Consider the following 12,245-nt stretch of genomic DNA (forward strand, 5'->3'; position numbering starts at 1 on the left):
TGCAGCAATGTTTATGAGATCCTTATAGATAATTACCTCAGTTATATAGTATATATTTATGTTTATAGTAATATATTTATAGATGAACTACAATTATTATATCAATACGTGTGCATTACACACACAAAACACAATGATGGTGACACTCAAAACCACAGCATAATGGGAAGAGATGCACTCCAAGTTATCAACACAACTTATAATTCAAACAGAACACCAAACCTGACAACACCAGAGCAAATTATGTACAAAAACGAGAGACAGATTAAAAACGGAAGTAGTAACTTACATGAATTATTCATGCCACATTGGAACATTATATATGATGTATATCTTCAAATATCATCAAATTGTGAACTGGATATTTTATGAAGAAAAAAAAAATGAATGAGAAAAAGCTTGATCATCATGAGTACCATGGAGAAATATATGCGGATCCTCTTGAGTCCAAGAGAATTTAACGTTGGTCACCAGGGCAGCTCACTGGACTAATCTAACCCCTGCAGGAAATGGAGCTACGATGTGTTGCTGTAACCCGCTGGTGACACCGATTCAACTGTAGTGTAGTGAGGACTTGGCTAGTTTACAACTCCTGTTACTACGAGCCAGCACTCTGCTATTACATGTGGGTGTGATTAAAATGTTTTAATTCCAGTCTTTTCCCCCCCAGAACTCCCAGGCACTCGTGAAACGTTATTTCAGCACATAATGAGTGTTTTGATTTATTTATTTAAAAAGAGATTTCGGAGGCTGTGGCATCATGTTGAGATAATGGGTTTATTTGCACTAACAACTTGTTCAGAGCCATGTTGTAAATTGCAATTTGCTTTGAGATTGTTGTTGCTCCTCGGCTGTAGCAGCTCTGTGTGAGCGTAGCCATTTCTAGACTCCTTATTAAGGATTGATTAGAACAGACTACTTAATGCACATGTTTAAACTCAGGCGTTAAGCGTGCATATCGTATAAAACAAAAATAATGTGTTTTTACCCAAGCAACGGTTCTACAAATGAGGACATTATCAGGCTGAGGCATGTGAGCCTGGTGGTTTAAAGTCTGATAAATAAAAGGTTGTCGGCTCCAGTCTTACAATCACTAATGGAGTTGATGGTAGTTGGTGATGAATGTAAGTGGTTACCTGCAGGACAGATGCTCCACTATGAAGAAACTGTAATCCAGACTCTGCTGAGTCAATGCCACCGGTAGCCAAGATTGGGAAGCCAGGAAGTGCTCTTGCTATAGCTGACACCGCGCGCAGAGCTATGGGGCGAATTGCATTGCCTATCCAAATTAAGGAGAGAAAAACATTTTTAATTGTAAAACAATAATTCGATCAAATCAGTTCAAACATATTACAAATTCAACGTGATCAGAGCACGTCTCATGCATTCACTACCATTCAAAAGTTCAGGGTCATTAAGATCATTATTTTGAAAGAAATTCACACTTTTATTTAGCAAGGACACATTAAAATGATATACTTTTACATTAAATAAATTAGAATGATTTCTGAAAGATCACATGACCATGTGAATTCAGCTTTGCCATCACAGGAATAAAATTATGTTAAACTTTCAAATTTGACAAAACGGTTATTTTAAATTGTAATAAACATTTCACAATCTTACTGTTTTATTGTATTTTTGATCAAATAAATGCAGCTTTGCCCAGAATAAAATCTTTCTGACGCCACATTTTTGAATTAATGTACATATCAGTATTGCTTCAAACACAAAAATCCTACTTACTAAAAACTTAACCAATAGACAAATTCTTGCTCTGTTTCAAAACCTAGTGAATTTCCTATGTAGGCAGCATTTTAAGACCGTAATTTAAAATCATAAGTGCACTCCTAATGCAAAGGCTGTTCAGAAGGTAAGCATCTTAATTATTACGCTGTCTTCTAAGACACCTCGTTTTAGTCAAATTATATTCAAATCTCTATGATCCCAGAATGCATCTAAAAATGATTCTTTTTTTAGTGCATGGTTGTCGTGTAAACAAACCCAGTTAGAATATTTTGCACAAGTGTGAGTATGAACACAACAAGGCTGTAAAAGTGGATTAGTAAGGAGCCCCTAAGGGGACATGGTGATGGGGAAGGAGAAGAAGAAGAAAAAAGAAAAAACGAGATTGCAGGTAAAATCTATCACAATGCCCCTTAGGGTCTGTGAAGATTAGCGAGTAGATGAGTTCACCTGTTCAAGATGATGACATGTAATGTCCCTGACAACCTCTGTAGTAAAAAAAATATTAAAAACTCAAAATCACGAGTATGGGATTACTGGTGTATTTTAACCACAGACTTTATTTCAGGCATTTAACCAAAAACCCACGTGCAAAAATGCTTGTTTCTAGGTTTTAAGACTCATTCCTGCAGCACCATATTGTGAGTCAAGTCTCCAGAGTTTGTGTGGCAGAGTTGCTGCCTATGTAGAGTATTTCATAACAGTCACTTAAGAGGTTTCACATCATTTAGGGTAGACAGTGAGGCTTTTTTGTGAGGTTTTGGATCAGAGCGACTGTGTCTACAGGTGTCCGAGTTCACCAATGCAGCAGCACAACCTTCCCCTCCCCGTGCCTTTCTGTCTTCATCTCTGAGGATGGCAGGATTCCCTAATAAAAGCCGAGCAGCTTTCTGATCAGCCAGACAGATGGAAGTGTTTATCACATTACATTTAACCTCATTTTCCCATTCATTGATCACAGCCGCACGTTTGTCCACATTCATTTCGTCGGCGCGGCTCAGAACTCCACTTCCACCGTTTGATGGCTCGAGACAGCTTTCTTTTTTAGCCCCACTCTGGCGTGCTAAACGATCCTCATCATCCACACTATTCCCAGATTGGGTAGATAAATTCAATCACGGCACATGTTTTTTTGCATCCCCATGCCGCATGGTTAATTATGTACATATGGGCGCTTCCCTAAGCCTCTGGCATTTCCTGCCGCCCTCACTTTTTTTTCCTGCTCTCCCACCTGTTGGCTGAATGGATGACACGTCAGGTAGAATTTGTCATCTCTGCTCTGTTCTGACAACCTAATATCATAAGAAGACATTACTCGGCTCGCAACGAAAGCCATTTGGGTGTGATTTAGAGATGGGGGTTTGGCTCACTGCAGCTTAAGTCGAGAGGCTGGAGCTCTGAACACATCATTCCTTAATGTCAGTGCGAGTCAAATATGTTTCGAGGTAATAATGTCCCAGTAAGACATCTGGTTCCAAACGCTACAGCTCATCCGGCGATGGGCTATTGTACTTTGAGTGATGTCACAATCACATTAATATGGACACGACTTGTGCAACATAGGTTGAGAGCCATCAAAGCACTTGTCATCCTATGGCAGCCGACACCGATAATGTTGTCAGGCAGCACACTTCCACTCAAGAAAAGCTTCAGTCCTGTGATATTGTTGTGATGTTATTGTGGCACTGGCTCTGTCCTTCCCTGCGCTTTGTTCTTGTTTTTCACGCCAGCCGCGCTGACAGCTCCTGTTGCTCTGACAACCCCAACATGTCCTTGTCAAACAGGGTCGCTCACGCCTGTTTGTCACCAGTACCTGCGGTGAAGTTGCCGGCATCATTTTATTTAAACCCTCGAGTACAATTTCAATGGTCATCATGGCATAAATTTATACTCTAAATTACATTTTTGTCTTACTGAACTAACAAGTCAAATCTCATTTTCCTGTGAGTTTTACTTAAACTATAAATGAAATGCATACGATTTTCATTTTTATGATCGTATCCAGGGCTGACATCAACACCTGCCAATATATATATAATATAGACATTTTTCACTTGTAGTCTTTAAAAAGGCACCTGAAATAATAAGTGCAATGTAGTGTTGTCAAAAATATAGATTTTTCGATACATAAAATCAATACTGAAATTTCTGAAATTCTTCCAATACTAATTTTCTGCTGAATACCAGCTTCTCGCTCTCTTATCTCTCTGACACAGAGTTGACGCACAAACCCGCCTCCCATCACTCACTCGTTTAATTTGTTCCGCAGATTTTGTGGTCATACCCAAAGTGCGCGCACATAAAGCCTCCTCTCAGCACAATTTTTATTAATTTTTTTGCTTATTGCACTTAAACAGTCAAATACACACAAAATAATGTCAACATGCCAGTCTTGGTGAGTATTCACGTAAACACAGTCAGTTATGTTTTAAGCAAAAAAAGTAAATGTCAAGCCCTGATCGTAACCATGTTGAAGAAAAACTTGACCTGAGAGTGGTCAGATTATAAACTATATTCAAGTTTCATTCACTAAACAATCAAATATCATAGTGACTTCAAAAGGAAAGCGTATATATCAAAATCTAGTAATTTCCATAGCTATCTGCACTCTAGCGTGTAGTTTGCGTGAGGGTGAAAGATTTGTGAAGTATCCCAAGTGCAATTAAATGTGAAAAATTCACTTTTCTTTAAATTTGGAATTGATACAATACCCATACTTACAACTTTGCAAAATTTCTCAACACTTCTTACACGCTAGCTCTGTGAAAGTACTCACGGTTACTGAGGCCTTTTCTTTTCTGTTTGCTGCTAGTGTCAGCGGTATCACACTCGTGCTTTATGGAGAGCACAGTCTGTGCTTAGAACAGAGACTGTCCTGGACTCGGTGGCGCTCTGTATCTTTCATCAATACCTCATTACTCTAAGCAGTGTCCTATCACAGCTTCCAACGTGAGCGAACACAGCTCCGGACGAGTGCCATCCTCAGTCTGGTCCCGTGCTGAGGTGATTGACAGCTCAGTGAGGCCATCGGTGGCATCTGTTAGTGCGAGGCGTCCGCTCCCAGTGCCAGACTCTCTGATTAATAATTCCAAACACAGTGCGAGACAGAGCGTGGGGTCTTAGCATCCTCTACGATTTCTATCTTCATCCGAATATAACACCCAGCCAGATAACAAAAGCAAATAAGAGACGGGGATGACGGTGCAGCTCTCTGTTAATTACGCCTGCCGATGCTGCCAGGGCGTCTGGGGAACATGGTTTTCCATGCACAATGAAAGAGATGCAATAATATATCTGTGACAGCAGACTAGTCGGTCGGCATGACCAATCATTAAAACACACATCAAATGAGGAGCACGCTGCCAGCTAAATGAAATCACAGTGGGAGGCACAACCAGAGGAAAAATAAAGTGACCATATGATCTAGAATAGAGGTCAGCAATTACCGGAACTGCGGCCTGGATCTGTACCCCGTATTGGCAGATACATTACATTTAATCATAAACATAGCTGCATCTGAAGCAATGTACACAGACTACCATCACAGACTATATAATATGTTACTATGACAGCAACAAATGTATAATGTAAATATAAAAAACACAATGGCAGGAAAACTTTTTTAAGAAACAGTAGAAGGAGAACTGAAGAAAGCCATTTAAGTTTCTTTATGTTGTTAACAACAGATTTGTAAAGGGATATTTCAACCAAAAATGAAAATTCTGTCATCATTTACTCACCCTCAACACATAGGACTTTTGTTCATCTTTAAAACACAAATACAGATTGAAACGTGAGACTTAAAAGCCCTTTATAAACTTTTAGATGCATCAAAGATTTGGTGTAAAGAGATCATAAAAGAAAAAAAAGATCAAAAAAGAAAAGAAAAATTTTCTTTGTTTTATATGCTAAACTGATTTAATTTCGGCTTTTATTCACATATGAATATTTAACAATGCACATAGATAGAGCTCATCAAATATGGTAAACAGGAGCTCAAAAGTGCTTGCTTAACGCACAAGAACCAGTGTCCTTTGTTCTTGCATGTACGATTGAGCAGCTTGAAAGCGTAATGGACTTTCAATGGAGGGACAGTAATCTTGGGTTTGGAACAACACCAGGTTAAATAAATAATAACAGAATTTTTCCTTTAATATGTTTCTGATTCTGAATCTGGTGAAATGTTGTCATCTCCTTCTCGTCTTGAACCAGTGCCATATTATTAGATTTGTATACTAACTTAAAAATAATTTGAAGTAAGAAAAATGTGAAAGGAAAACACATATTGTTCACACCATAATTGAACGTTGCCACAAAATTAAAGGCATAGTTCACTCAAAATGTTTAATTCTGTCATTAATTACCCAGAACACAAATTAAGATATTTTTAATGAAATCTGAGAGCTTTCTGTTCCTCCACTGACACTCCAAAACATAATGTACCACTTTATTTACAAAATATTAATCTCCAATGCGTTCACAAGAGCACCACAACACACGTGTGTTGTGTTGAAGCCAGAGCAGACATTGTTGTGTGAAAGCACATAAATAAAGTGGAAAATTATGTTTTTTTCTTTTGTGCAAACAAAGCACTTGTGTAACTTCATCAAATTGAGGTTAAACCACTGGAGTCACATGGATTACTTTAAATTATGTTTTTACTACCTTTCTGGGGCTTGAAAGTGGTAGTTGTGTAGGCATTGTGTATTACACTATGAAGATGAACAAATGTCTTATGGGATTGGAACGACATGAGAATGAAACTGCTTAAGTTTTGTTTGGTACCTTTGCATGTGAGGAAACCTTTTGATTATTGAATAAATGGAAAAACCTGAACTGAAAGATCTGAACCAATCTGAGAATAAAAACAATTGTGGGTGGGGAACTAACAGCACTAAACAAATATTTATTAATCAACTAATGGTTATAATTACCCCCTCTGTCTCTATACAAAAAATTAGTGGCAAATGCAAAAATCTTGCATAAAAAGTTGTGAAAAAAAGTGGCCACTGCTGCCGAGTTAAACATTAAATTACTGAATACATTAGAGAATCAAGCCAGTTCCACCGAGAGCTCGGGGCGGCACACATTTATGTGCCCCTGGATGCTCTGCACATGCTTTTATGTGCTCTGGATATGGGCTTCTGAAACAAAAAGTCTGAGGATAGCTACTGTACTGGGAGTAGATCAAATATGTGGGGCCGCATGGGCCCTTTAGGGCCCCGCTGATCAATAGGTTGGTCTCGGGCAGCGTCTTAGACCATTGCTGCAAGGCTGGGTCCCATGGGAGAGCTGCACGGTGAGGTCCATAAGACTTTAAAAGTGAAAAATATGACAGCCATCCAGTTTTGCTTGCATAAAATAGAGCCTCAATAGTATGAGTATTAATTTTTAATGCAGGCCGTGTTTCTGACCCTGTCCTTGCCTCTGCAGACATTGTGGCAGCTCAGCTGAAGGGAGAAGGGAGAGGTGTGCTGAGGTGAAGCTTAAGCACACTGAACTCTACACAGCTGAAACTATAAAGCACATAATGTGTGTGAATCATCTGCCGTTTAATCTGTTAAATGTTGTTTTATATGTGTGACAACAGAGATTGTCTTTATTAGTGGTAATAAGTGCACAGATGCATAATGACCTTAATGTTCTTTCCGAACACTAATAAAAGCCATTTGTAAATGCATACATTGTTTGTATAACCTTGACTGTAGTGTACACACATTTGCAGTGATATATGTACAATAATATTACACTATTGCGCAAAAAAAAAACTTGTTTATCAGTAAAAATATCTAAACATTCTTAAAAGATCAATTTACTTGTGTTAAGATATTAAAACATGTTTTATTAAGCCTCACTAAATTTAGTTTGATTTATGCTTAAAACAAGAAAGAAAGAAAAAACAAGAAAAAAAAATGTACCGTACCAATAATGTATGAAAAATAATTTCATTATTGATTATGATAGGATTAATTGAATGTTGCTTCTCAAATAAATCAAGGATACAAATTAAGGATATTTAAGTAAGATATTTTTACTGGAAAAACAAAATCCTGATTGAATCTTAAATTAAGTTTATTTTCCTTACCCCACTGGTAATTATTATTTTATTTTGTCTCACAAAATTTTGTTGGATTTATGCTTAAACAAGAAAAAAACTATTTACCAGTAATGTATAAAATATATTATTATTAATTAAAACAGCATTATTTGTAGTTTTTAAATGAATTTTTCATACTTTTTTTAATTAAATTAAATTAAATTCAAAAATAGCGATTGGCATATTAAAGCATGTTTTGAATTAAGACTAATTTGACTCTTGAAATAAGTTTAGCTATGTTTCTTACCCCATTGGTAAACTGTTTAGATGTTTCTTGCTTTAAGCATAAGCCGCACACAATTTTGTTGAAATTATGCTTAAAACAAGAAAAAAATATGTACCAGTAATGTATAATTTTTTTAATTTTTTAAAAATAAATTAAATTATTTCATATTTAATTGATAAATATGTAATTTATTGAATAATATGTAATTATGCTTCTCAAGTAAATCTACCTTGTTTTAAAGATGTCTTTAAAAAATATTTTTACTGGCAAAATAAGCTAAAAATACTGATTAACAAAATGATTTTATTGCAGTGTACTTCAAGCTGAATTCCAGTCATTTTTACTATAAGCCTCCCACACTGTAGATCCATTTCTATAGAGCAGAGAGCATGCCCAGTACTTTCACACCTGATCTAGTCCATCTGTCTGTGCAGGCAGGACCTGACCAGAGCAAGCCCAGACATCTCTGCAGCCAACACACACACACACACACACACACACACACACACACACACACACACTCTCCATCTCGCTATCTTACCAGAAACGCCACCGTAAGTAGTTCTCGCGCCTCTGCCAATCCCAGGCCAGGGTGTGGCGTCGGCTTTGAGAGCCATCAGTCCAGATACGGTGTTGGTGGCTGTGACTCCATCTGCCCCACCTACAAACAACCACAGAGGTTTTTACAAAAGCCTGAACCAGCCGCACTGTGTTGAAGAAGCTGTTTCAGTAATGTAGCAACATATGAATACACTGCTCTTGGTAACCCTGTCAAAAACATCAGCATCACCTCACCAGGGTCTCATTTATAAATGCATGGATGATTCGATTTTGATGCTAATTTGTATGGATTTTATCCCATGTTACGCAGGAACAAATCAAGATTTATAAAAGAACAAATTGAATGTAAATCAATACACAGAAAATCTTATATTTAAAAAGGTTACTGGCCTACACTGTACAATGTCCACTTCATCCTCTCATTCTTCTATTGTAAAGGACATGAATGAGAATGAATGATGGGGTTAAATGACTTTAATTGCAGTGTAATAAACAGCATGAGTTAGCAGAAGTGAATATCAGGGATAACGTCTTCGTTTACTCAGAATATGCTGATTACCACTTAGGTCTGTACACACAGATACAACCGTTGTACATTCTATGGAATATATAAACAATGACTGATTAGGTCATTTTAGGTCATTTTTCTTAATATTCAACAATATTATTTATCTGACTGCACTGACGTTGTTGTATGAGAACTGAACTGAGCTAGACTATGACATATTTTTGCACAACTGCTTTATAGATGAAATGAACTAATTTAATAATTGAGGATCTCTACAACAAAACTGAATCAACACTGAATTTACTTCAGTGTAAAGTTGCTTTGAAACAATCGGTATTGTATAAAGTGCTATATAAATGAAGGTGACTTGACTTGTTGAATGTACACTACTGTTCAAAGTTTTGGGGTCAGTCATTTGTTTTTCAAAGAAATTAACACTTATTCAGTAAGGGTGCATTAAATTGCTCAAAAGTGACAGTTCTATTTCAAATAGATGTTTTTTTTGTTGTTGTTTTTTTTTACATTTTATGGCCATACTATAAATTAGGGATGCACAATATATATCGGCCACCATATCGGTATCGGCCACCATATCGGTATCAGCCGATATATATTCATTTTCAATGTTATCGTTATATGCTCGGTGAGCAAATTTGGCCGATATATTAAAGCCGATAAATAACGGATTATTTCCTTCAGCTGAGACAGTTCAGATGCGTACTGTTCACCATGATGGTTTTGAATTGCTTAAAATATGACTGAAATCCCTTCAAAAAGGAAAATAAGGTTAAGTGCAGTGCAAGTATGTCATATAGGCTACATAAAAATTATAATGAGAACATTATAATTGTGTGCTTGAGTCATGGCTTTTAATGGTGAGACTTTTTTTTTTTTTTATCAGACTCTTAAAAATGATTAAAAAAAAATAGGATTTAGATTTATCGGCGAATATAACAGTTATCGGCTTTCAAATACAAAAGGTTATCGGTTATCAGTATCGGCCAAAATTTTCATATCGGTGCATCTCAAATCCCCCCCCCCCCCCCCCCCCCCCCCAAAAAAATGTATTAAGCAAGGATGGATGATCAAAAGTAACAGTAAATACTTCTATTTCAAATAAATGCTGTTCTTTAGAACTTTTTATTCATCAAAGAATCCTGAAAAAACTTTATCATAAAAAATACAACCGTTTTCAACATTGATAATAATAAGAAATGTTTATTGAGTATCAAATCAGCATTTTAGAATGATTTCTGAGGGATCATGTGACACTGAAGCCATCACAAAAATAAATGATTTTAAATGACATTTTAAAATATATTCAAATAGAAGTTTACGTTATTTTAAACTGCAATTACACAATATTACTGTTTTTACTGTATTTTTGATCAAATAAATATAGCCTTGGTGAGCATAAAATATTTCTTAAAAAAAGTCAGACCCCAAACTTTTGATCGGTAGTGTGTATAAATATATATATATACAGTGCCCTCCACAATTATTGAACCCCCTGGTAAATATGATCAAAATTGGCTGTAAAAAATAAATCTGCATCGATTATCCTTGTGATCTTTCATTCAAAAAATGTGAAAAATTCTAACCTTTCATTGAAGTAAAAGAATTGAAAGTGGGGGGAAATCACATTATGAAATAAATGTTTTTCTCCAAAACACGTTGGCCACAATTATTGAAACCCTTTTATTAAATACTTTTTGCAATCTCCTTTTGCCAAGATAACAGCTCTGAGTCTTCTTCTATAATGCCTGATGAGTTTGGAGAATAACTGACAAGAGATCAGAGACCATTCCTCCATACAGAATCTCTCCAGATCCTTCAGATTCCCGGATCCATGTTGGTGCTTCTCCTCTTCAGTTCAGCCCACTCATCAGGTCAGGGGACTGGGACGGTCATGGCAGAAGCTTCATTTTGTGCTCCACAACAAATTTTTGTTTTGATTTTGATGTTTGTTTTGGATCGTTGTCCTGATGGAAGATCCAACCACGGCATATTATAAGATTTCTAGCAGAAGGCGTCAGGTTTAGATTTTTTATCTGTTGATATTTGATAGAATCCACAATGCCATGTATCTGAACAAGAAGTCCAGGACCTCCAGCAGAAAAATATGCCCACAACATTAAAGATCCAATGGTATATTAAATTGTACACATGTGGTACTTTTTATCCTTGTGTTCACCAAACCCATCTAGTGTGTTTGCTGCCAAAAAGCTCTGTTTTAGTCTCATCTGACCACAGAACCCTGTGTTGTTTGAAGATCCAGTCGTGTCTGACAATTAAATTTGCTGGAATTTGTTTTTGGATGAGCGAGGAGGTTTTTTTTTAAACCCTCCCAAACAACATGTGGGGATGTAGGGGTTGTTTGATAATTTTTTTTTTTAGGCTTTCTGACCCTAAGACTCAACTAATCTCTGCAATTCTCCATCTGTGATCCTTGGAGAGTCTTTGGCCAGTCAAACTTTCATACTCGCCGTGCATTAAGACAGTATAGACACACGTCCTTTTCCTGGCAGATTCATAACATCTTTAGTTGGTTATAACTTCTTAATTATTGCCCTGATGGTCAAAATGGGGATTTTCAATTCTTTAGCTATTGTCTTACAGCCACTTTCTAGTTTGTGATGCTCAACAATCTTTTGCTACGCATCAGAACTATATTCTGTGGTTTTACTCATTGTGATGGATGATTAAGGGGATTTGGCCTTTGTGTTTCCTCATATTTAAACTTCTGTGAAACACGAAGTCATAGCTGGACAGTTTCATGTTCCTAGTCACCCTGGTGTACTAAAAAAGGTAAATATTAATGGGAATATACTTCAGAGATATTTTACTCGTAAAAAATTCTAGGGGTTTCAATAATTGTGGCCAACATGTTTTGGAGAAAAACATTTATTTCATAATGTGATTTCCCCCCACTTTCAATTCTTTTACTTCAATGAAAGGTTAGAATTTTGCACATTTTTTGAATGAAAGATCACAAGGATAATCGATGCAGATTTATTTTTTACAGCCAATTTTGATCATATTTACCAGGGGGTTCAATAATTGTGGAGGGCACTGTAGTGTGTGTGTGTAGGTGAGGCTGCTCATAC

General features: G+C 36.6%; 1 protein-coding gene across 2 annotated transcripts in view; it reads right to left on the reverse strand.

The window, feature by feature from the left end:
• The window catches only part of dpydb (dihydropyrimidine dehydrogenase b), a 144,777-nt gene that overhangs the window by 14,349 nt on the left and 118,183 nt on the right, over positions 1-12,245 (reverse strand). For both annotated transcript variants that reach the window (XM_082172759.1, XM_082172760.1), the window contains 2 exons: positions 8,611-8,730; positions 1,137-1,279 (listed from right to left, as the gene is read on the reverse strand). In XM_082172759.1, the coding sequence (XP_082028885.1) occupies positions 1,137-1,279; positions 8,611-8,730 (263 nt within the window). The remainder of the gene's footprint in view (positions 1-1,136; positions 1,280-8,610; positions 8,731-12,245) is intronic.

The sequence above is a fragment of the Leuciscus leuciscus genome (assembly GCF_965113295.1).
Source record: "Leuciscus leuciscus genome assembly, chromosome: 6".
NCBI classification, from domain to species: Eukaryota; Metazoa; Chordata; class Actinopteri; order Cypriniformes; family Leuciscidae; genus Leuciscus; species Leuciscus leuciscus.